This window comes from Ranitomeya imitator, chromosome 1, assembly GCF_032444005.1.
Source record: "Ranitomeya imitator isolate aRanImi1 chromosome 1, aRanImi1.pri, whole genome shotgun sequence".
In the NCBI taxonomy this organism is placed as follows: Eukaryota; Metazoa; Chordata; class Amphibia; order Anura; family Dendrobatidae; genus Ranitomeya; species Ranitomeya imitator.
Window position 1 is genome coordinate 13,007,467 of NC_091282.1, and position 27,184 is coordinate 13,034,650.

The 27,184-nt window shown below is 45.6% G+C and overlaps 1 protein-coding gene across 1 annotated transcript; it reads left to right on the forward strand.

Annotated features, from left to right (window-relative positions):
* Nucleotides 1-16,093: 16,093 nt before the first annotated feature.
* Nucleotides 16,094-18,012, forward strand: LOC138657465 (uncharacterized). Its single transcript, XM_069745260.1, has 3 exons — nt 16,094-16,173; nt 16,810-16,956; nt 17,259-18,012. The coding sequence occupies exons 2-3, from the start codon at nt 16,867-16,869 to the stop codon at nt 17,808-17,810; spliced, it is 642 nt and encodes a 213-aa protein (XP_069601361.1). The 5' UTR covers nt 16,094-16,173; nt 16,810-16,866; the 3' UTR covers nt 17,811-18,012.
* The last annotated feature ends 9,172 nt before the right edge of the window (nt 18,013-27,184 follow it).

Below are 27,184 nucleotides of genomic sequence, written 5' to 3' on the forward strand. Positions count from 1 at the left end.
AATTAAGATCCCATGGATCCAAAGGCATTTTATAGGGAGGCGCCACACAGGAAACTCCCTGAATGAACGTCTTAACCCGTAATCTGGTGGCAATTTTTCATTGAAAAAGGACTGACAATGCTGACCCTTGTCCCTTGAGGGAGCTAAGTGCGAGACCCAATTCTAGTCCTGATTGGAGAAATTCCTATATGGAAGGGATGGAAAATACCAGAGGGGATCGTCCACGGGCGTTGCACCACGCGAAGTAGATTCACCAGGTACGGTGATAAATGCGCATGGACACGGACTTTCTAGCACTAATCATGGTGGAGGACACCTCAGGAAAGAATCCAGCTTGGGCTAGATTCCAGGATTCAATGGCCACGCCGTCAAAGACAGGGCCCCGGAGTTCTGGTGGTAAATCGGGCCCTGTGAGAAGAGATCCATGTGATCTGGAAGTCGCCAGGGGACGTCGGTGACCAGCTGAACCAGTTCTGTATACCATGCCCGGCGCGGCCAGTCCGGCGCAATTAAGATCACTGGTACCCCCTCTGCCCTGATCTTCTTGATCACCCTCAGTAGCAGGGGGAGAGGAGGAAAAATGTATGGAAGGCAGAATTGATGCCACGGTAGAACCAAGGCATCTGCTCCGATGGCGCGTGGATCAAGTGATCGGGCAATGAACTGGGGGACCTTGTTGTTGAGTCTTGAGGCAATGAGGTCCACATCCGGAGTCCCCCAGTGATGGCAAATCTGCTGGAAAACTTCCGGGTGAAGGGACCACTCCCCCGAGGCGAGACCCGGGAGACTGAGGAAGTCCACTGCCCAATTCTCCACACATAGTATGTTGATCGCCGAGATCGTGAATGGTTGCGCTCCGCCCAGTGGAGGATGTGGGTCACTTCGAGCATGGTCATCTTGCTGCGGGTTCCCCCTTGACGGTTGATGTACGCCACCGCTGTTGCATTGTCGGACTGGATTCTGATGGTTCGACCTGCAAGGAGATGGTGAAAACTGAGCAAAGCTAGTCTGATCGCTCGTATTTACAGGATATTGATGGGGACTCTAGAGTGGACCACCGCCCTTGAGCTGTGTGGTGACTGAAGAGTGCACCCCAGCCCAAAAGGCTGGCATCGGTGGTCACCACCAGCCAGCGCAATGGGAGAAAGGACTTCCCCTGGTTCAGAGAGGACGTCAGCATCCACCACCTGAGGGTCTGCCTGACCTGCCAAGGCAGCGCATGTTGTAAGGGACGGAGATGGAACTGCGCAAACGGAATCGCTTCCCTGGCAGCTACCATTTTGCCGAGAATGCGCATGCTGAAACGAATGGAGTGAGAGACTGGGTGGGAGAGACTCCGTGCTCCCTGCTGCAAGGCCGAGGCCTTTTCTGGAGGGAAAATGACCAAGCCGTGGGAAGTGTCCAGGGTCATTCACAAGAAGGAAATCCGCTGAGCTGGAACCGGGGAAGATTTTTAAAAGTTTTATCTTCCAACCCAGGCGAGAAAAAATATCCACTGTGATATCGACAGACTCCTCGCAGGTTGGATATGACGGGCCTTTTATCAGCAGGTCGTCCAGGTACGGAAGTACCACCACTCCCCGAGCATGAAGGATAGCCATGACGGCTGCCATGAATTTGGTGAAAAATCTGGGAGCGGTGGCGAGGTGAAAAGGTAAGGCCACAAACTGGAAGTGTTCCTCGCGAAAAGCGAAGAGAAAGAACTGTTGATGAGGGGGAAAAATTGGGATGTGGAGGTAAGCATCCTTGATGTCTATGGATGCTAGGAACTCTCCCTTTTCCATGGATGTGACAAAAGAGCGGAGGGATTCCATTCTGAAGCGCCAAATTTTTACAAAGTGGTTCAGAAGCTTTAGGTCCAGTATCGGTCGTAGCGATCTTTGGCACCACGAATAGGTTTGAGTAAAACCCCTTGAACCTTTGGTCTAGGGGAACCGGAATGATGACTCTGTCCCCTTGTAGTGCCCTTATGGCCTGGAGAAAAGCCAGACACGACTGAAAGAAACGTGTCAGGGGGAGAAAACTATTTTGTATCCGGAGGACACCAGTTCTCTGACCCACTCGTCGTGGACGACCAAGAGCCAGGCTTAGAGGAACGAAAGTAAACGTCCGCCTACTTGGTCGATGTCCCACGGATGTTGCATCGAGTCATTAAGTGGCAGGTCTAAGGGATCTGGATCCCTTAGATCCAGATTCCCTCGGACTGGGTTCCCAGCTACAGTTAGGTCTGTATGAGACATGGGAACCTCTGTCTCTGCGCAAAGCTCGCCCTGATCCGGAGAAGGTGGAAGACCAATTGGGATTGTTGCGAAAGGGCTGGAATCGAGGTTGTTGTTGATACCGAAATGGCCGGGTAGGCTTTTGTTGAGGAAGAAATTTACTCTTTCCTCCGGTGGCGTCAGAGATAATTTGGTCTAGCTTTTCACCGAATAGGCTACCCACTTGGTATGGCAGAGATGTCAAAGATTTTTTGGAAGCCGAATCTGCTCGCCAATCTCTGAGCCACAGGGCTCTTTTGATAGAGACTGCATTTGCGGCTGCTTTTGCAGCGCAATTGGCCGCGTCTATTGAGATGTTAACAATGAAGTCCCCGGCTTGAGTTGTTGTGAATTCTGTTGTCGGGCTCCCTCCTGTGGTCATGAATGGTACTTCAGCTGGTTCTGTCCATGGACTTCCTCTGGTGGGTGTTTCTGAGTTTCACAGGTGACGAGGTTAATTCGTTAGCTGCTGCTCTATTTAACTCCACTTAGATCTTTGCTCCATGCCACCTGTCAATGTTCCAGTATTGGTCTAGTTCACTCCTGGATCGTTCTTGTGACCTGTCTTCCCATCAGAAGCTAAGTTCCAGCTTGTATTTCTTGGGTTTGCTATTTTTCTGTCCAGCTTGCTATTTAATTTGTTGTCTTGCTTGCTGGAGGCTCTGGGATGCAGAGGGAGCGCCTCCGCACCGTGAGTCGGTGCGGAGGGTCTTTTTGCGCCCTCTGCGTGGTCTTTTTGTAGGTTTTTGTGCTGACCGCAAAGTAACCTTTCCTATCCTCGGTCTGTTCAGTAAGTCGGGCCTCACTTTGCTAAATCTATTTCATCTCTGTGTTTGTATTTTCATCTTTACTCACAGTCATTATATGTGGGGGGCTGCCTTTTCCTTTGGGGAATTTCTCTGAGGCAAGGTAGGCTTTATTTTTCTATCTTCAGGGCTAGCTAGTTTCTTAGGCTGTGCCGAGTTGCATAGGGAGCGTTAGGCGCAATCCACGGCTATTTCTAGTGTGTTTGATAGGTTTAGGGATTACGGTCAGCAGAGTTCCCACGTCCCAGAGCTCGTCCTTATTATCAGTAACTATCAGGTCATTCCGTGTGCTCTTAACCACCAGGTTCATTATTATCCTGACCACCAGGTCATAACATTGAGTGATCTGGTTGGCCATGTTGAGCGCCTCTGGGGGGAGATTACTGTCGTGGATGTTGTGGTCAGTACCTCAGCCCAAGCGACCATAGCCTTAGCCACCCAAGTAGCGGCGAAAGATGGAAAGAGCGACGCTCCTGTCGCCTCAAAGACAGATCGAGCCAGGTAGTCAATTTGGCGGTCAGAGGGATTTTTGACTGAAGAACCATCAGACAAAGAAAAGAGCGTCTTGGAGGTGAGATGCGATACTGCAGGGTCCACTGAAGGAGACTGCAGCCAGTTCTTCATTAGTTCCTGAGCAAAGGGATATTTGGACTCAGTCGGCTTTTGACCCGTGAAACGTTTTTTCGGGCCGGTCCCTGTGTTTCTGGACAATGTCCTTAAATTCAGGATGAGTGACAAATACCCTTTGGACACGTTTTGACTTTTTGAAAGATACCACGTGTTCCTGAGTGGAAACGGATCCCTCGTCCACCTTCAGGGTCTTGTTGACCGCCTCAATAAGAGAATCAAGCGTCTCTTGAGAAGTCGAGGAATCCAAAACTAAAGATGCATCGGACTCATATTCAGAGTCATGTGCATTGCGGTTCCAGGAGAAGGGGAATGAGAAATTGAACTCGCGGAGACTGAAGCACAAGCGCGACCGTGGACAGGGGACGCGACATGGGTCTGTTTTCTGGGACCCTGAGCCCTTGGAGACAGAGTGCGCTCCCTGCTGGTGAACGGATCCGTACCATCACCAGAGTCCTCTGCGGTAGACAACATGGCGTTCTGACTTTGAGAGGGACCCCAGAGGGAATCTATTGCCTTGGCCAGTGAAGTCATAGAATGTGACAGGGAAGGGGCCCACTCAGGGGAACTAGGCTCCACAGGGTCAGAGGCAACATTGGTGGTGGCGGGGGGCGACTGCACACAGGCTGGATCACAATCCGCACATAACGGGGTATTGTGAGCTCGAGGCAAGGCAGTATGACAAGTGGCACATGAGGTTTTTTTCCTCATGTGCCACTTGTACCTCGTGTGCTTTTTGTTTACCTTTTTGGCCTCTTTTGGGGTGAGACATAGTGTGCCTTTAACCCCTTCATGACCCAGCTTATTTTGACCTTAATGACCTGGCCATTTTTTGCAATTCTGACCAGTGTCCCTTTATGAGGTAATAACTCAGAAACGCTTCAACGGATCCTAGCGATTCTGAGACTGTTTTTTCGTGACATATTGGGCTTCATGTTAGTAGTAAATTTAGGTCGATAATTTTTGCGTTTATTTGTGAAAAAAAATCGGACATTTGGTGAAAATTTTGCAATTTTCAAATTTTGAATTTCTGTTAAACCAGAGAGTTATGTGACACAAAATAGTTAATACAAAACATTACCCACATGTCTACTTTACATCAGCACAATTTTGGAAACAATTTTTTTTTTTGCTAGGAAGTAATAAGGATTAAATCAACCAAATTTATGATCCCATTATTATCATTGTGTTATACTAACCGTATCCTAATCGAAAACTTTCACACAATGTACATAAGTAAATCCATATAATGATATTTATTAAATAATTTACATAATAAAACACACAGTTAAATTAAACAGAAAAAACACGGAATATCATCAAATAAACACTCGTATGAATCATAAGCCTCACTATCAAACCTACACAACAAGCTTATAACATTAAGCAGGGCGGTATTTCTTAGCCAAAACAATCTGGAGAAACAGGTGCTACAGTACTGGGGAGCAATTCAAGTATCTACTACTATGCTTATGTAGTTATGAAGTCAATGCCCCATATAAACCGGCACCACAAAGGCTCAGATATTGGTCAATATAATGAGAATTAGATCACTTACATAGTGTATGATGTCCGTGAAACCGTTCCTTCACCCCGACGCGCGTTTCGTCAACACTTCCTCAGGGGGCGTGTCAGGGTAGAGGGACACCGGACCTTTATATAAATCATCAACCAATCAATCAATAGCAATGTGACACTAGCGTCAGTGTAGCCATAGGAACCTATAGTGCGCTGACACTATCTGCCGCGTACCGGAAGTGACATCATCATCTCCGGACGGTGGACCACAAACACCCAGGTGCTCAGTTATGAGCGCTATGCGTGTCAGCTAAGTCCCTATTGCCGGAGATAGATGAAGCCTGTACGCCGTCGGACCAGTGACAGCGCGCATCGTAGAGACCACATCTGAACAAGGCAGCGGCTCAAAATGACCACGCTAAATACCGCGCCGCATAGCCATATAATGAAAATGACGACTTATGAACCTCCAAAAATCAATTGAAATATACAATAATATCAACCCAATGTATACGATGTACTAAATACAATAAATATTTATCAATCTACAATTTATACAAGCAGACAATAATACAAAATACTAAGTGACACCTAAACCAAGTGTAATAGCAATAAACGCGGTGACATTGATTGTACATAGTATGCAGCAACATTACTAAGAAAAGTGATAACAGTGCAACTAAAGTGCTGAAATAGTGCATAAATACAGTGCTACATATTTCATAGATCTGAACACATGATCAAGAACAATATATTACATAACAAACAAGACTAAAGTGATAACAAATAAAAATAATGTAATACAAAAATAATAATTAATAAACATCTGCAATGATAAAATATATGTGTGTGTATATATATATATATATATATATATATATATTAATTATACATCATAATGTCCCACTACCAATAACAACTAATACTACGTTGAACATTCACTCGACATGATCAGTGATATTTTCAGGTATCTTCAAATATCCTGAGCAGGCTTGGATGGAAAAGCAATTCTGATAATAATTATTATTATTATTTATTTATATAGCAGCATTGATTCCATGGTGCTGTACATGAGAAGGGGTTACATATAAGTTACAAATATCACATTCAGTAAACAAACTAACAATGACGGACTGATACAGAGGGGCGAGGACCCTGCCCTTGCGGGCTTACATTCTACAGGATTATGGGGAAGGAGACAGTAATGTCCTGATATCACGAAAAATAATATCTAATAACAACAGACAAATAAGAAAATATTAAAATCAATAAAATTACATACCTATTAATTGTCCCAAAACCCCTAAAAAACCACTATGCCCATGAATGACCTACTCCAAAAAAGATGAAAAAATAAAATTTTCATTTAAACCATGTGGGGCTATATTACCCAGTCTATAAATCCACTTACTTTCTAGCCTCGCCAAATTTTTGGCCAAATTACCCCCTCTTGACCCCATCTGTACTATATCGATACCTTTAACTTTTAACAAGCTTGAATTGCTGTTATGATGTTCAAAAAAATGCCTGGGCATCGTTTTCAACAAAGATGGATCTTCCACAGTTTTGCTTTTATCGATATCCCTGACATGCTCTCTTGTACGGATTTGAAGTTCCCTGGTTGTCAGACCAATGTAAATTTTATCACATGGACAATGGGCACAATAGATCACTCCCTTGGTAGAACAGGAAATAAAATGCCTAATGGAGTAAGTTCTGTTGCCCTTCGCATCAGTGAAAGTTTGGCTTTTGCACATATTATCACACGCCTTGCAATGACCGCAGGGATAAAAGCCCTTAGTGTCACGACCTTTTATTGTTTTTAGTTGGCTCATAATGGCTATGGACCAGGATGTGTTTTAAATTTTTTGCCCTTCTAGCCGTAATGAGAGGGGATGGAGGTAAGCATTTTTTTGAGGATAGGATCCGTCAGCAAAATTTGCCAATGCTTCCGAATAATTTGGCAGAATTGTGGCCATTTGTTGTTATATGTAGTGATCAAACGCGGAAAGTTATTCTCTTCCAAATTTTTTCCATTATTGGGACTACTCTTGTACAACAATTCATCTCTTGGTTTATACTTAGCATTCTGATATCCCATCCGAATATTCCTACTACTATATCCTCTATTTTTAAACCTAGTGCTCAGTTCCTGCGCTTGCCGTTCAAAAGATTGAACATTCGAGCATATGCATTTCACTCTAAGGAACTGTCCCGTCTTTATTCCTCTAATTACTGATGGCGGATGGGATGAGGTAGCATGCAATAAGGTATTTGTTGCAGTTGGTTTTCTGAATACCTCAGTTGACAAATTTCCATTAGACGACACATTAACCTGGAGGTCTAAAAAATCCAGATTTCTTCCTGCCTTAGGTGTCAATTTAATATTTAGGTTATTATTATTCAACTTCGCCATGAGTGCTTCCAAATTTTGCCTAGATCCCTCCCAGACGAACCACACATCATCGATGTATCTCATCCAATGATGCTGTCATGCTGTTCTGTCTGTTTCTGGTTTTTGGGATGACAATGCATATGTTTGCTTTAACCCTTTACTCTTTTCCCCCTAATTTGAGCTGGGATACTGTTGGCTGTTACTTGGATGAGCCTTCTCGGTTCCCTGCTCTGCTGCGCAATCGTACATGGGTTTTTAGGTATTTGCCCTGCTGCATACCTTCCTCATGAGCTACTCACAAAGCTCTTGAAGTTTGCTATGTGTGTTTGTGTTCCTGCACCTTTCCTGTCTATGTTTTGGTACCAAAGTCCTTGCCTAGATTCCTGTTTTGTCCTGTTCTGGTGCCTGTCCTGGAGGTGGTATATCCTGGCCCGAATCCTTGATCCTGTACCTGTCCTGTACCTGAACCTGTCTGAACTGTGTCTGCTGTGATTATGTTCCTGGAATTTCTCTGCATCTGGAGCCTCACTCCCAGTGACTTTGAGTCTCTTGAAACCGGTGTTTCTGCTAAGCATCTACTACTCTGTGCTCTGACTACCATGCGGTGTTAACCCCGTCTGGCTCATGTCCAGTACGGCGGTGCTTGCACCATCACGCTTGATTTCCTTCCTAGGTCCGATGCCCGGAGCCTGACGATCGCAGTCTGGAACCTGATGACGGCTGTCTGGAGCTTGGAGCCTGATGACTCTGGTGGTGCCTGTAGGTCGTGTCGGATGTCCGGAACGGAACGACTCCTGTCTGATGTCTGCCGGTGACCCTGGGTCCAGATGTCCTGTCTGTACCCTGATGTCCTGCCTGTGTCTTGATGACCTCATGGACCCTGATGTCCTGATATCCTGTCTGTTCCCTGATGTTCTGCCTGTGTCCTGATGTCCTGGGGTCTTTCCTGAGTCCAGATGTCCTGTCTGTATCCTGATGTCTTGCCTGTGCCCTCATGTCCTCGTGTATCCTGATGTCCTGCCTGTGTCCTGATGTCCCGCCTATGTGTGCCTCGGTGATCCGTTGGAGCCTTGGGGTCCACTGGGTGGTACACTTCTGAGGTGTGGAATCGGGAGCCTGACATCGTCATGTTTTGTTTATGTACTGTGTGACTTTACTTTAGTAAACTTTACTTTCTCTATACCTGAAGTTGTGCGGTGTAATCAGGTCCTACGTGTCTCTTTCCTTGTCCACATGCTCAGCTGCCACTCCCCTAGTTCGGGTAGTCCGGGTCCTCTGGGGTTTAAAGGGTCCATATTGCGTCCCCGGGGGACGCGCCCCACGCCTTCTGAGGTTGGTCGGCTTGGGGGCGTCTATGGGCTGGGCCGCATCTGCGGCTGCAGCTGACCGTGACAGATGCGTGTCCTCAATATCCGGGAATGGGATTACTAATAAAGATTTCTCTTTCCCACGCCCCTAAAAATAAGTTAGCATAGGACGGTGCACAAGAAGCACCCATGGCGGTCCCTAGTTTTTGCAAATAGACCCGTTTATTGAAGATAAAACAATTGTAGGTAAGTATAAATTTCAATAAGACCAATAACAAATCAATCAATTCAGATTCTAGATTACTTGTCCTAAAAAAACACTCTGGCCGCCAAACCATCATCATGCTTAATCGAAGTATGTAAGGACTCCACATCTGCCGTGACCATAAGCATGTCCTCAGACAGACATAAATTGTCCAATCTCCTCAGGGCAGATGTGGTGTTCTTATTGTATGAAGGTAAGCTAATGACTAATGGCCTTAGAAAATGTTCTAATGTGTCACAAATTATTTCACAAAGTCCTTCATTGCCTGCCACAATTGGTCTCCCGGGCGGGTTTAGAGGATTTTTATGGACCTTGGGAATTAAGTAAAACGTAGGAAGTTTTGGTACCATTTTCTGTACAGTGTCCAACAATTGTTTGGGAATAATCCCTTTTGCAAACGCTTCATCCAATATTTTTATAAGCTCCATCTGATAGGCTGGAAGAGGATTGGATGGTAATCTGCAGTAACAGGACGTATCATTCAATACTCTGTCCGCTTGTTCCTCATAGAGTACTGTGGGCCATATGACTAAATTTCCCTCTTTAGGCCAGGATCACACATGCGAGAAACACGTCCGTGTCTCGCATGTGAAATCCAAGTTCTGGAGCCGACACTCCAGGAGCGGAGCGGCTCTGGAGTGCCGACGCCAGAGGAGGGATTTCAAATGCGAGACACGGACGTGTTTCTCGCATGTGTGATCCCGGCCTTATCCGCAGCCTTTGAAAACCACGTCCGGCCACTCTTGCATTTCTTTTAAGGCTTTTTGTTGATCCCTTGATTAAATTTTCTATTCCTCTCTTCTGATTATTTTTCTATATCCGCAGTAACTACTTTAGTAAAGAAAATCAACAGCCGGGCATAAAGTTAAAGGGGGAAATTTTTTTGTTTTATTAAATAACCTCAAATAGAACTTGCTTACCTCTGAGGAGTTCTCATTTTCACTTGCCAATTATTCTAATGCCTCTAAGGCCTCTCGTTCTTCAACAGTTTAAAATAATGCTTCAGGCGAATTTTTGTAATGCAGCCTTTTCAAAATAATTTTTCGAGAAAACAAGTGAATATCCTTGACCGCTAAAAACGGATCTATAGAATTTGAAGGGGAAAAAGTTAGACTTTTCTCCAATACCTCTAGTTGTGTGGAAATAAGGACGTGAGAGGAAAGATTAATTACCTTACTCCTATCTTGCTCAAAATTTTGCTCTTTTCTATAGCACTTGGACGGCTGATAAGATCTTTTTTTATTGCCATATCGAGTAACTGGCCCAGATGTAGAGGTGCTCTAAATGTCACTATGTGACCCTCGAGCCTCAACTGATGACGTTAAGGACTGTACAGATTCACTTCTTGTAGGTATATTTTTTCCTTTCCTCTCAAAATTTTGCCATCTATAGATTTTGTTCATCTCATAATCTGAGATATCCCTGGCAAATTTTTTTCTTTTTCCCTTTGCTAATATTCAGTTCACATTTTTCACGGTTAAAATTTGACCAGCGATTTCTCATTTTTACAACAAAATTTACAAAAAAACATTTTTTTCTAGGGACCACCTCACATTTGAAATTAGTTTGAGGGGTCTATATGGATGAAAATACCCAAAAGTGACACCATTCTTAAAACTGCACCCCTCAAGGTGCTCAAAACGACATACTAGAAGTTTATTAACTCTTCAGGTGCTTCACAGCAGCAGAAGCAACATGGAAGAAAAAAATGAACATTTCACTTTTTAATCACAAAAATTATCTTTTAGCAACAATTTTTTTATTTTCCGAAGGGTAAAAGGAGAAACTGGACCGCAAAGTTATTGTACAATTTATCCTGAATACGCCGATACCCCATATGTGGGGGGGAACCACTGTTTGGGAGCACGACAGGGTTCGGAAGGGAAGGAGCGCCATTTGACTTTTTGAATGAAAAATTGGCTCCAATCTTTAGCGGACACCATGTTGTGTTTGGAGAGCCCCTGTGTGTCTAACTATTGGAGCACCCCCACAAGTGATCCCGTTTTGGAAACTTTACCCCCCAAGGAACTTATCTAGATGCATAGTGAGCACTTTGAACCCCCAGGTGCTTCACAAATTGATCCGTAAAAATTAAAAAGTACTTTTTTTCACAAAAAAATTATTTTATCATCAATTTTTTCATTTTCACATGGGCAACAGGATAAAATAGATCCTTAAATGTGTTGGGCAATTTGTCCTGAGTACAGCGATACCTCACATGTGGGGATAAACCACTGTTTTGGCACTCGGCAAGGCTCGGAAGGAAAGGAGCACCATGTGACTTTTTGAATGAAAAATTAGCTCCAATCGTTAGCGGACACCATGTCGCGTTTGGAGAGCCCCTGTGTGCCTAAACATTGGAGCTCCTCCACAAGCAGGGCCATCGTTTGGCACAGGCAGACCAGGCAGTCGCCTGGGCCCTCACCTAGAAAGGGGGTCCCCTGCCTCTGCAGCCCCTGTATGAAGTTCCCAGAGGGTGTACAGCAGTGAAGCAGCAGTCCCAGAACGTGCCTCCCAAACCCCCCTTGAGACCCCCTCAGTGCTGTGATTTACTCATTTGGTCCCAGCTCTGTGATGATTGCTGTAGGATCAGGTTTCACAGTCACATACAGCAGGGATCAGCATGGGCTCTGACCAGTCACTAAATCACTGCTTGTAATCTGATAGGGCGATGTCCTGTCACTACTGTCTGGATGACACAAGACAGGAATATTGTCTGCTGAATCAGGGCATTTACTATATAGAAATAAATGAATTCCCACGTGAAATAATAAGGATAAACCATACACATATATAGTACAGGTGTGCATAGGAATCAGCGTTTTTGGTGCATTTTTTTTTTGCAGCCAAAGCCTGTTGGACTGTCTGCTGGAAATACCGACTCTGCTGCAGAGCCTGCACATAAGCAGCATTGTAGGCCTGCATGACACTCAGCTGGAGATCAGGAGTAAGGTGTTCTGACATGCCCTGCTCAATTTGGTTAAAAAAAATGATGAGCTAGCCTCTGGAGGTCGGCTTTCACTTGATCAAGGTTTTTGGTGACCTCATGGATACGTGCATTCAAGAGGTTATGTGAAACATCCATTCGGTCACCCAAAGCCTTGATTGTTTCGTGTAAAACCGAGCTCAAGTGCAAAAACTCGGGCATGAGTGACCTGTCCGACGCCCTCTGCCGCTGCCAGGAGGAGCCCAAAAAAAAGGGGCAGTGGAAGAGGACTGCGATAGGGGAAGACCTGATGGACCAGCTCCCTGATCTCCAGTTAGTGTGGAAGTCCCATTTGCTGCTGCGCTGCTGAATGGCTGGGACGGGTCCGCGGCTGTCGGATGAAGGACCGCTCCAGAACCTGGGCCAACAGTAGTGCTCCATGTGCTGTGAAAAAAGAAAAAAGAAAATACCAAAAATAAACCAGACGCCAAATCCTGTGGAATAGAAACATACATAGTATGGCAATGCAATACAACCTAATGCACGTGATAAATACTTACACTTTCATTTCCTGATTATTTTCTTCTGATCTGTGAATCGCGGTTTCTCTGCTGTCGTCATGTCTTCATCAGTCTTGAGTCTTCGTCCTCGGCGGCTTCTTTCAGAAACTTTCGTCTTCTTTAGAGCATCGGTCACATTTTGTCTGTAGATGTCTCATCCTTCTGTCCATTCTATCCTGTGAGTTCTTTCGGTTCCTAAGTCTGTCGTGGATTGTTACTCAGAAAAAGGAGACACCAAAAGCGCAATCGGGTCTTATCTCACGTTGTATAGGGTGCACCCACCAACTAGAACTACTCACCTAGTGAGAATGATAAAAAGAATTATAATAATAATGGCGGCTGCTGCAGATCCACAGGTCAGTGCCGGACCTGGTAGAAATATACACTTCGTAGGAAAAGAGGTTCATCATCGCGCTGCCATCAGAAGAATTCCAAGAATAGTAAAGGTTCAACGTGGTTTATTCAACGCGTTGCAGGGTTCAGACGACCCATTCGTCCGGACATACCACTTACAATACACTATTGTTGCTCAGCAGAGTCGGGGTTAATTTGATTTGGTTAAGAGGTTCTTTTGCATTTTAATGCAATGTTGCGGCGACAAAAGACCATAATTCTGGTGTTGTAACTTATTTATCGCTACGCTATTTAGCGATATGAAATATGTGTCGGTTTGATTTTTATTTTGAATGGGGCAAAAGGGGGGTGATTTAAACTTTTAAAATGTTTTAATATTTTTTACAAACATTTTTTTTTTTTTACTTTTGCCATACTTCAATAGTCTCCATAGGAGACTAGAACCTGGCACAACTCGATTGGCTCACCACTAGTGTTGAGCATTCCGATACCGCAAGTATCGGGTATCGGCCGATACTTGCGGTATCGGAATTCCGATACCGAGATCCGATACTTTTGTGGTATCGGGTATCGGTATCGGATACATAGAGATGTGTAAAATAAAGAATTAAAATAAAAAATATTGATATATTTACCTCTCCGGCGGCCCCTGGACTCAGCGCGGGTAACCGGCAGGCTTCGTTGTTCAAAATCAGCGCTTTTAGGACCTGAGAATCACGTCCCGGCTTCTGATTGGTCGCGGGCCGCCCATGTGACCGCCACGCGACCAATCACAAGCCGCGACGTCACCGCAAGCTATTAGCGCGCTCATTTTTGAAAAATGAGCGCGTTAATGACTTTCAAAGACGTAGCGGCTTGTGATTGGTCGCGGCCACGCGACCAATCACAAGCCGCGACGTCACCGCAAGCTATTAACGCGCTCATTTTTAAAAATGAGCGCGTTAATGGCTTTCAAAGACGTAGCGGCTTGTGATTGGTCGCGTGGCCGCGACTAATCACAAGCCGCTACGTCTTTGAAAGCCATTAACGCGCTCATTTTTAAAAATGAGCGCGTTAATAGCTTGCGGTGACGTCGCGGCTTGTGATTGGTCGCGGCCACGCGACCAATCACAAGCCGCTACGTCTTTGAAAGCCATTAACGCGCTCATTTTTAAAAATGAGCGCGTTAATAGCTTGCGGTGACGTCGCGGCTTGTGATTGGTCGCGTGGCCGCGACCAATCACAAGCCGCTACGTCTTTGAAAGTCATTAACGCGCTCATTTTTCAAAAAAGAGCGCGCTAATAGCTTGCGGTGACGTCGCGGCTTGTGATTGGTCGCATGGCGGTCACATGGGCGGCTCGCGACCAATCAGAAGCCGGGACGTGATTCTCAGGTCCTAAAAGCGCTGATTTTGAACAAAGAAGCCTGCCGGTTACCCGCGCTGAGTTCAGGGGCCGCCGGAGAGGTAAATATATCAATATTTTTTATTTTAATTCTTTATTTTACACATCCCTATGGATCCCAGGGCCTGAAGGAGAGTTTCCTCTCCTTCAGACCCTGGGAACCATGAGAATACCTTCCGATACTTGATGTCCCATTGACTTGTATTGGTATCGGATATCGGTATCGGCGATATCCGATATTTTTCGGGTATCGGCCGATACTATCCGATACCGATACTTTCAAGTATCGGACGGTATCGCTCAACACTACTCACCACCACTGGGTGGTGCTCACAGCAATCCAGCACTGACAACTATAGAAGTCTCAAGGAGAACTGCTGGGACATTATACATAACGACACTGGATGATTCTGGGTGATGAGCGGAAAGGTGACTGCTGGGACATTATACAGGACCAGAGGGTTCTGGGTGATGAGCGGAGAGGTGACTGCTGGGACATTATGCAGGACGGCACTGGAGGATTCTGGGTGATGAGCGGAGAGGTGACTGCTGGGACATTATACAGGTCGGCACTGTAGGATTCTGGGTGATGAGCGGAGAGTTGACTGCTGGGACATAATACAGGACACTGGAGGATTCTGGGTGATGACGGTGTGATTGTTGTCAGGTTCCTATAGGGTGTCAGAACGTTGCTGTCTATCTCTCCATGGAGGAGTGGGAGTATCTAGAAGGACACCAGGATCGGTACCAGGATGTGATGATGGAGGAGCTCCGGCCTCTTACACCACGAGGTGAGAGGCTCCTTGTTGGCTCCGGTGGATGTGATGACGTCTCTCCGGCGTCGTCCTATAATAGATGAGTTTTCTCCAGAATTGCTCTGGTTTTCTCTACATTTTCTCCGTCTGACAACAGCTTTCATTTCCCTGATTATTTTCTAGACATGTTGTTTTCAATTGAAACGCATGCGTCCGCGAACGCAACCAAACGCATGTGCTTTTGAACGCATGCATTCATATAGACAGCAATGCTTTTTTTTTGCCGCAAAACTTGCGCAATCAACTGCATGCATTACCAGGCGGCAAATTGACGCTTCTAAAAATTACTACGTTGCATTTCCGCGCCAAACCACAAACATCGAAACGGCGCATGCGTCGTCCAACGCGGTAAAACACAAACAATCACAAACGCATGCGTTCCTAATGTTAAATATAGGAATACACAACGCTGCGGATATATGCGGTTGAAATGCTGCGGACTCAAACGCAAATGTGAAATCGGCCTTAGAGAGTAATACATAAGACTACAGCCGAGCAGCGGGGAGCGCTGTTCACAAGAACGAACAATCTGAGGAAACGGCAATGCTGAAACCAGTGTGTACTGGAGACTAATACAGGGATATAATGAGGCCTCACTGTACAGGGAAACACCGGGAGCCAGGACTGAGGAAAACGGATTACTATAAAAAAGAGTCGGCAAAGAGAGCCGGGCTGCCATCACTACGGCCGGCGCCGCCTGACAGGACGTTCCCGCGGTTTCTAGTCAGCACAACACGGTGAGGAGAATGTCAGGAGACAGAACAAGGAGGAGGAGCCTGGACTGTGAGAGGGGGAGGAGCTGTGTGTGTGTGTGTGACTGTACTGAGGAGCCCCGCCCCCAGATCACATGACAGTGACGTCACCACAGGTCCTTCCGCTCTCAGTGCAGCAGCTCCGTCCTGGTTGTGTGCAGCTCGTGTTCTCTGGTGTCAGCCAGCAGCAGATTTCCCGCCATTCCGGTGAGATTACAGGAGGGTTTGTGGTAAATCTGTGAGAGGAGAGTGTGGGGTGAGATCAGAGCTGTTCCTGTGGAGGCTCCTGCTCCCTGTGACTGCGGCTCCTCAGTGTTGGGGACGGGCAGCATTGTATGGGGGATGTGCAGCGTCTGCTCCTCATCTCACGGCCCCCGCTGGAGGTGTAGTTACCACGGTGACCGTCCTCTGCTGGCGGTGTAGTTACCACGGTGACCGTCCTTTGCTGGCGGTGTAGTTACCACGGTGACCGTCCTCTGCTGGAGGTGTAGTTACCACGGTGACCATCCTCCGCTGGAGGTGTAGTTACCATGGTGACCGTTCTCCGCTGGAGGTGTTGTTACCACGGTGACTGTTCTCCTGGTGGTGTAGTTACCACAGTGACCGTTCCCCGCTGGCTGTTTAGTTACCATGGTGACCGTCCTCCCCTGGCTGTGTAGTTACCTCAATGACGACCTCCCCCTACGAGGCTGATAATGAGCGGTCAGATCGGCGGAGGAGGCCGCGGTGGAGTTTTGTGTCTTTTCCTCCAGATTCCTCCTGATAAATGTTGATATTTGGCAGAATTTAGTGATTGTCGTTCTGTCGTCCCCGGTGATTTCCATCTTCTCCTTCATCATGAAGACGCCGGCAGGACGAGATCCCTCCAGCTGATCCAGTGCTCATCCCTCCTCCTCCTGAATGACCCCGAGGATGGACGAGGACAGGGATGAGACCACCAGAAGATTATTCCACTTCGCCCTGGAGATCATCTCCCTGCTGAGCGGAGAGGTAACTCCTCTACATTTCTATCAGCTTTATTGTGTTCTGTGACAAGTCCGACATCCAGAATAGAGAGAAGGATTCTTTACTGTAAGAGCAGTGATTGCGTGGAGCTCTCTGCCCGGAGGAGTTGTCATGGGGATTCCTTATAAGAGCTGTAGAGGGGCCGGGATGTCTGTCCGGAGGGGAATAATATTCCCGGTTATGGCCCCAGATTACTGGAGACGGTTATTGATCCCGGGATTTCTACTGATTGTCAGATCTGGAGTCGGGAAGGAATCTTCTCCCTAAGTGTCTCTCTCCATACACAGGATTACACAATAGTGAGGAAGACACCGGGGGACGGTATGACTCCCATCATCCATCTCCAGGAGTCAGGAGGGCGGAGCCCGGGCCCCATCACAGAGCCTCCCCCGCACTCCCTGCTACATGAGAGGAACAAGAAGATCCTGGAGCTCAGCAACAAGATGATTGAGCTGCTGAGCGGAGAGGTGACTGCTGGGAGATTATACAGGACTGGAGGAATCTGGGTGATGAGCGGAGAGGTGACTGCTGGGACATTATACAGCACTGGAGGATTCTGGGGGATGAGCGGAGAGGTGACTGCTGGGACATTATACAGGACTGGAGGAATCTGGGTGATGAGCGGAGAGGTGACTGCTGGGACATTATACAGGACTGGAGGATTCTGGGTGATGAGCGGAGAGGTGACTGCTGGGACATTATACAGGACTGGGGGATTCTGGGTGATGAGCGGAGAGGTGACTGCTGGGACATTATACAGCACTGGAGGATTCTGGGTGATGAGCGGAGAGGTGACTGCTGGGACATTATACAGGACAGCACTGGAGGATTCTGGGTGATGAGCGGAGAGGTGACTGCTGGGACATTATACAGGACGGCACTGGAGGATTCTGGGTGATGAGCGGAGAGGTGACTGCTGGGACATTATACAGGACTGGAGGATTCGGGGTGATGAGTGGAGAGGTGACTGCTGGGACATTATACAGGACTGGAGGATTCTGGGTGATGAGTGGAGAGGTGACTACTGGGACATTATACAGGACGGGACTAGAGAATTCTGGGTGATGAGAGGAGAGGTGACTGCTAGGACATTATACAGGATGGAACAGGAGGATTCTGGGTGATGAGCGGAGAGGTGACTGCTGGGACATTATACAGCACTGGAGGATTCTGGGTGATAACAGGAGAGGTGACTGCTGGGACATTATACAGGAAGGCACTGGAGGATTCTGGGTGATGAGCGGGGAAGTGACTGCTGGGACATTATACTGGACGGTACTGGAGGATTCTGGGTGAGGACGGTGTTGCTGTTGTCAGGTTCCTATAAGGTGTCAGGAAGTCGCTTTCTATCCATAGAGGAGTAGGAGTATCTGGAAGGACACCAGGATCTGTACCAGGACGTGAAGATGGAGGAGCTCCGGCAGAGAGGTGACTGCTGGGACATTATACATAACGGCACTGGAGGATTCTGAGTGATGAGCGGAGAGGTGACTGCTGGGACATTATACAGGTCGGCACTGTAGGATTCTGGTTGATCAGCGGAGAGGTGACTGCTGGGACATTATACAGGACGGCACTGTAGGATTCTTGGTGATGAGCGGAGAGGTGACTGCTGGGACATTAAACAGGACAGCACTGGAGGATTCTGGGTGATGAGCGGAGAGGTGACTGCTGGGACATTATACAGCACTGGAGGATTCTGGGTGATGACGGTGTGATTGTTCTCAGGTTCCTATAAGGTGTCAGGACGTCGCTGTCTATCTCTCCATGGAGGAGTGGGAGTATCTAGAAGGACACCAGGATCGGTACCAGGATGTGATGATGGAGGAGCTCCGGCCTCTTACACCACGAGGTGAGAAGCGAGGCTCCATGTTGGCTCCGGTGGATGTGATGATGTCTCTCCGGCGTCGTCCTATAATAGATGAGTTTTCTCCAGATTTGCTCTGGTTTTCTCTACATTTTCTCCGTCTGACAACAGCTTTCATTTCCCTGATTATTTTCTTCTGATCTGTGAGTCGCGGTTTCTCTGCTGTCGTCTCGTCTTCATCAGTCTTGAGTCTTCGTCCTCGGCGGCTTCTTTCAGAAACTTTCGTCTTCTTTATAGCATCGGTCACATTTTGTCTGTAGATGTCTCATCCTTCTGTCCATTCTATCCTGTGAGTTCTTTCGGTTCCTAAGTCTGTCGTGGATTGTTACTCAGATAGAAAAAGGAGACACCAAAAGCGCAATCGGGTCTTATCTCACGTTGCATAGGGTACACCCACCAAGAGAACTACTCACCTAGTGAGAATGATAAAAAGAATTATAATAATAATGGCGGCTGCTGCAGATCCACAGGTCAGTGCCGGACCTGGTAGAAGTATACACTTCGTAAGAAAAGAGGTTCATCATCGCGCTGCCATCAGAAGAATTCCAGGAATAGTAAAGGTTCAATGTGGTTTATTCAACGCGTTGCAGGGTTCAGACGACCCCTTAGTCAGGACATACCACTTACAATACACTATTGTTGCTCAGCAGAGTCGGGGTTAATTTGATTTGGTTAAAGGGAACCTGTCACCCCCGTTTTTTGAGATTGAGCTATAAATACTGTTAAATAGGGCCTGCGCTGTGTGTTCCTATAGTGTATGTAGTGTACCCCGATTCCCTATGTATGCTGAGAAATAACTTACCAAAGTCGCCGTTTTCGCCTGTCAATCAGGCTGGTCAGGTCGGGAGGGCGTGGTGACATCGGTGGTTCTTCCTCAGCTTTACGTTGGTGGCGTAGTGGTGTAGTGGTGAAGACACAGCGCGCGATCTGCGCTGTAATCCCTTGCATCGGTGGGGGCGGCCATCTTCCTGGGGCCGCGCGTGCGCAGATCGAGTGCTCTGCTGCACGGGGCTTCAGGAAAATGGCCGCGGGATGCCGCGCGTGCGCATTAGAGATCGCGGCGGCCATTTTCCCAAAGCCGAGTTTGCATCTCGGCTTTGGGAAAATGGCCGCCGCGATCTCTAATGCGCACGCGCGGCATCCCGCGGCCATTTTCCTGAAGCCCCGTGCAGCAGAGCACTCGATCTGCGCACGCGCGGCCCCAGGAAGATGGCCGCCCCCACCGATGCAAGGGATTACAGCGCAGATCGCGCGCTGTGTCTTCACCACTACACCACTACGCCACCAACGTAAAGCTGAGGAAGAACCACCGATGTCACCACGCCCTCCCGACCTGACCAGCCTGATTGACAGGCGAAAACGGCGACTTTGGTAAGTTATTTCTCAGCATACATAGGGAATCGGGGTACACTACATACACTATAGGAACACACAGCGCAGGCCCTATTTAACAGTATTTATAGCTCAATCTCAAAAAACGGGGTGACAGGTTCCCTTTAAGAGGTTCTTTTGCATTTTAATACAATGTTGCGGCGACAAAAGACCATAATTCTGGTGTTGTAACTTATTTATCGCTACGCTATTTAGCTAAATGAAATATGTGTAGGTTTGATTTTTATTTTGAATGGGGCAAAAGGGGGGTGATTTAAACTTTTAAAATGTTTTAATATTTTTTACAAACTTTTTTTTTTTTTTTTTTTTTTTACTTTTGCCATGCTTCAATAGTCTCCATAGGAGACTAGAACCTGGCACAACTTGATTGGCTCACCACCACTGGGTGGTGCTCATAGCAATCCAGCACTGACAACCATAGAAGTCTCAAGGAGACCTCTGGTTGTCATGCCGTCATACGTCCGGGCTCAAAAGGTATGCCCAAACAGTGGTTTACCCCCACATATGGGGTACCAGCACACTCAGGACAAACTGGGCAACAACTATTGGGGTCCAATTTCTCCTGTTACCCTTGCGAAAATAAAAAATTGCATGCTAAAAAATAATTTTTGAGGAAAGAAAAATGATTTTTTTATTTTCACGGCTCTGCGTTATAAACTTCTGTGAAGTACTTGTGGGTTTAAAGTGGTCACCACACATCTAGATTAGTTCCATGGGAGGTCTAGTTTCAAAAATGGGGTCACTTGTGGGGGAGCTCCAATGTTTAGGCACACAGGGGCTCTGCAAACGCGACATGGTGTCCGCTAACGATTGGAGCCAATTTTTCAATAAAAAAGTCAAATGGCGTTCCTTCCCTTCCGAGCCCTGCCGTGTGCCCAAACAGTGGTTCCCCTCCCCCCACATATAGGGTATCGGCGTACTGAGGACAAATTGTACAATAACTTTTGGGGTCCAGTTTCTCCTTTTACCCTTGGGAAAATAATTAAAAAAAATGTTGCTAAAATCATTTTTGTGACTAAAAAGTTAAATGTTCATTTTGTCCTTCCATGTTGCTTCTGCTGCTGTGAAGCACCTGAAGGGTTAATAAACTTCTTGAATTTGTTTTTGAGCACCTTCAGGGGTGCAGTTTTTAGAATGGTGTCACTTTTGGGTATTTTCAGCCATATAGACCCCTCAAACTTACTTCAAATGTGAGGTGGTCCTTGTAAATTTCGTTCTAAAAATTAGAAATCGCTGGTCAAATTTTAACCCTTATAATTTCCTAGCAAAAAAAAAAAATGTTGCTTCCAAAATTGTGCTGATGTATAGTAGACATGTGGGTAATGTTATTTATTAACTATTTTGTGTCACATAGCTCTCTCGTTTAACAGAATAAAAATTTGAAAATTGCGAAATTTTAGCCAAATTTCCATTTTTTCCACAAATCAACGCAAAAATTATCGACCTAAATTTACTACTAACATGAAGCCCAATATGCCACGAAAAAACAATCTCAGAACCGCTAGGATCCGTTGAAGCCTTCCTGAGTTATTACCTCATAAAGGGACACTGGTCAGAATTGCAAAAAACGGCCAGGTCATTAAGGTCAAAATAGGTTGGGTCATGAAGGGGTTAACCTTCAGTCATGGGGTTAACCTGCAGATTAATAATGTTTTGAACTTGCCCGGCGCCTGCACTGAGAGCCCCTCTGCCAGGAGGAAATCATCTTTATTCCCTGGCAGCGTTCGTCTTCCAGCGATAGAGGTGCAGCCGGTGCGGCTTCAGTGACCCCTCAGAATATAGTGAGCAGCAGCTGAACCTGCGCCTCGGCACTGACTGATGGCCGGCTCTTCTGCTGAGCTCCAATGCTGAGCCATAAAGCTGAGCCAACTGACAGTCGGTGCAGGGGGCTCGGTAACAGCTGCTGCTCTATATACACTGACCGTTGACTGTAGCTGCATCGGCCAAAACTCTATGAAAGCTGAACACTGCCAGATGAAATAACATAGTAATATAGTTATTAAGGTTGAAGGAAGACTTTAAGTCCATGTAGTTCAACCCATAGCCTAACCTAACATGCCCTAACATGTTGATCCAGAGGAAGGCAAAAAAAACTTATGCGGCAAAGAATAAGCTCCACATTGGTGAAAAAAATTCCTTCCCGACTCCACATACGGCAATCAGACTAGTTCCCTGGATCAATGCCCTATCAAGGAATATAGTGCATTTACCCTGTAACATTATACTTTTCCACAAAGGTATCCAGTCCCCTCTTAAATGTAAGTATTGAATCACTCATTACAACATCATACGGCAGAGAGTTCCATAGTCTCACTGCTCTTACAGTAAAGAATCCACGTCTGTTATTATGCTTAAACCTTCTTTCCTCCAGACGTAGAGGATGTCCCCTTGTCCCTGTCTCAGGTCTATGATTAAAAGATCATCAGAAAGGTCTTTGTACTGTCCCCTCATATATTTATTCATTAACATAAGATCACCCCTTAGTCTTCGTTTTTCAAAACTAAATAGCCCCAAGTGTAATAACCTATCTTGGTATTGCAGACCCCCCCCAGTCCTCTAATAACCTTGGTCGCTCTTCTCTGCACCCGCTCCAGTTCAGCTATGTCTTTCTTATACACCGGAGACCAGAACTGTGCACAGTATTCTAAGTGTGGTCGCACTAGTGACTTGTATAGAGGTAAAATTATGTTCTCATGAGCATCTATGCCTCTTTTAAGGTTCATTTCCTCCTGGCAGGGGGGCTCTCAGTGCTGACACCGGGCAAGTTTAAAATGCTATTAACTTGCTGATTAACCCCATGTCTGCAGGTTATTAGTGTTATTTTACATGACAGGTTCCCTTTATATGGCACTGTCAGGCTGTCAGCAGCAGTGAAGTGGTTAAAATGGCAGCAATCAGAGCTCATTCCACAGAAGCGCACCTGACATCCTTCATGCATGGACACCAAATATCAGGAAGGGGTTAAAGAGCCTTATCACATGACATCAGAATGCACGGGAAGGGGGTCCTAGCCTCCAGGGCTCAATGAAAGCAAAATGTCAGGCGATCCGCTCTTCCTGTTCATGGGGGTCTGATCAGAATGATACAAGTGGGATGATGACGCAGGTGTTGGCCCCGCAGGGACATCAGGCCTCACAATGCTGGTAATAATCAGTGTAAGGCCGGCCTCACACTAGCGAGTTTTACGGACGTAAGAGAGGTGCAGAAAATACGGATTGCACACGGTACAATTATTCTCTATGCCCCAGCTCCTATCTGCCGTATTTTACTGATCCGTATTATACGGCTTTCTACGGCCGTAGAAAATCGCAGCATGCTGCGTTTGTCACCGTATAGCGCAAAAAATCCGCCAATGAAAGTCTATGGGGGCCAGAAAAATACAGATTACACACGGACCAGCAGTGTGACTTGCGAGAAATACGCAGCGGTGTTAGAGAGAAAAGCCGGTAATTCAGCGCTGGTGTACAGTAAAATCACACTGACAGCTTACAATAGAATAGGTAGAATAAATGTGTACACATAGAATAGGTATATATATATATATATATATATATATATATATATATATATATATAATGTCATTGAGACACATATATGTATATATATTAATATTTCATCCAGCGCTAGATAGCTTTAAAGCCATAAATTCAATTGCCGGCTTTTGCTATCTCCTTCCTAAACCCGACATATGAGACCTGGTTTACATACAGTAAACCATCTCATATCCCCATTTTTTTTGCATATTCCACACTACTAATGTTAGTAGTGTGTATGTGCAAAATTTGGGCTCTGTAGCTATTAAATTAAAGGGTTAAATGGCGGAAAAAATTGGTGTGGGCTCCCGCGCAATTTTCTCCGCCAGACTAGTAAAGCCAGTGACTGAGGGCAGATATTAACCCCTTTACCCCCAAGGGTGGTTTGCACGTTAATGACCGGGCCAATTTTTACAATTCTGACCACTGTCCCTTTATGAGGTTATAACTCTGGAACGCTTCAACGGATCCCGGTGATTCTGACATTGTTTTCTCGTGACATATTGTACTTCATGATAGTGGTAAAATTTCTTAGATATTACCTGCGTTTATTTGTGAAAAAAATGGAAACATGGCGAAAATTTTGCAATTTTCCAACTTTGAATTTTTATGCAATTAAATCACAGAGATATGTTACACAAAATACTTAATAAGTAACCTTTCCCACATGTCTACTTTACATCAGCACAATTTTGGAACCAAAATTTTTTTTTGTTAGGGAGTTATAAGGGTTAAAAGTTGACCAGCAATTTCTCATTTTTACAACACCATTTTATTTTAGGGACCACATCTCATTTGAAGTCATTTTGAGGGGTCTATATGATAGAAAATACCCAAGTGTGACACCATTCTAAAAACTGCACCCCTCAAGGTTCTCAAAACCACATTCAAGAAGTTAATTAACCCTTCAGGTGTTTCACAGGAATTTTTGGAATGTTTAAATAAGAAGGAACATTTAACTTTTTGTCACAAAAAATTTACTTCAGCTCCAATTTGTTTTATTTTGCCAAGAGTTACAGGAGAAAATGGACCCCAAACCTTGTTGTACAATTTGTCCTGAGTACGCCGATACCCCATAAGTGGAGGTAAACCACTGTTTGGGCGCATGACAGAGCTTGGAAGTGAAGGAGCGCCATTTGACTTTTTAATGCAAAATTGACTGGAACTGAGATGGTACGCCATGTTGCGTTTGGAGAGCCACTGATGTGCCTAAACATTGAAACCCCCCACAAGTGACACCATTTTGGAAAGTAGACCCCCTAAGGAACTTATCTAGAGGTTTGGTGAGCACTTTGACCCACCAAGTGCTTCACAGAAGTTTATAATGCAGAACCGTAAAAATAAAAAATAATTTTTGTGAAAAAAAATGATCTTTTTGCCCCCAATTTTTTATTTTCCCAATGGTAAGAGAAGAAATTGGAACCAAAAAGTTGTTGTACAATTTGTCCTGAGTACGCTGATACCCCATATGTGGGGGTAAACCACTGTTTGGGCGCATGGGAGAGCTCGGAAGGGAAGGAGCGCCGTTTGACTTTTCAATGCAAAATTCACAGGAATTGAGATGAGACGCCATGTTGCGTTTGGAGAGCCACTGATGTGCCTAAATATTGAAACCCCCCACAAGTGACACCATTTTGGAAAGTAGACCCCCTAAGGAACTTATCTAGATGTGTGGTGAGCACTTTGACCCACCCAGTGCTTCACAGAAGTTTATAATGCAGAGCCGTAAAAATAAAACAAATTTTTTCCCACAAATATTATTTTTTAGCCCCCATTTTTGTATTTTCCCAAGGGTAACAGGAGAAATTGGACCCCAAAATTTGTTGTCCAATTTGTCCTGAGTGCGCTGATACCCCATATGTGGGGGGGAACCACCGTTTGGGCGCATGGGAAGGCTCGGAAGGGAAGGAGTGCCATTTGAAATACAGACTTAGATGGAATGGTCTGCAGGCGTCACATTGCGTTTGCAGAGCCCCTAATGTACCTAAACAGTAGAACCCCCCCCACAAGTGACCCCATATTGGAAACTAGACCCCCCAAGGAACGTATCTAGATGTGTTGTGAGAACTTTGAGCCCCCAAGTGTTTCACTACAGTTTATGACGCAGAGCCGTGAAAATTAAAAAATCTTTTTTTTCCCACAAAACTTATTTTTTAGCCCCCAGTTTTGTATTTTCCCAAGGGTAATAGGGGAAATTGGACCCCAAGAGTTGTTGTCCAATTTGTCCTGAGTACGGTGATACCCCATATGTTGGGGTAAACCCCTGTTTGGGCGTACCGGAGAGCTCGGAAGGGAAGGAGCACTGTTTTACTTTTTCAAAGCAGAATTGGCTGGAATTGAGATCAGACGCCATGTCGCGTTTGGAGAGCCCCTGATGTGCCTAAACAGTGGAAACCCCCCAATTATAACTGAAACCCTAATCCAAACACACTCCTAACCCTAATTCCAACGGTAACCCTAACCACACCTCTAACCCAGACACACCCCTAACCCTAATCCCAACCCTATTCACAACCGCAAATGTAATCCAAACCCTAACCCTAACTGTAGCCTTAACCCTAACTGTAGCCTTAACCCTAACTGTAGCCTTAACCCTAACTGTAGCCTTAACCCTAACCCCTAACCCTAATGGGAAAATGGAAATAAATACATTTTTTAAATTTTTTTTATTTTTCCCTAACTAAGGGGGTAATGAAGAGGGGTTTGATTTACTTTTATAGCGGGTTTTTTAGCGGATTTTTATGATTGGCAGCCGTCACACACTGAAAGACGCTTTTTATTGCAAAAAATATTTTTTGCGTTACCACATTTTGAGAGCTATAATTTTTCCATATTTGAGTCCACAGAGTCATGTGAGGTCTTGTTTTTTGCGGGACGAGTTGACGTTTTTATTGGTAACACTTTCGGGCACGTGACATTTTTTGATCGCTTTTTATTCCGATTTTTGTGAGGCAGAATTAGCAAAAACCAGCTATTCATGAATTTCTTTTAGGGGAAGCGTTTATACCGTTCCGCGTTTGGTAAAATTGATAAAGCAGTTTTATTCTTCGGGTCAGTACGATTACGGAGACACCTCATTTATATCATTTTTTTTATGTTTTGGCGCTTTTATACGATAAAAACTATTTTATAGAAAAAATAATTATTTTGGCATCGCTTTATTCTGAGGACTATAACTTTTTTATTTTTTGCTGATGTTGCTGTATGGCGGCTCGTTTTTTTGCGGGACAAGATGACGCTTTCAGCGGTACCATGGTTATTTATATCTGTCTTTTTGATCGCGTGTTATTCCACTTTTTGTTCGGCGGTATGATAATAAAGCGTTGTTTTTTGCCTCGTTTTTTTTTTTTTTTTATTTTATCTTACGGTGTTTACTGAAGGGGTTAACTAGTGGGCCAGTTTTATAGGTTGGGTCGTTACG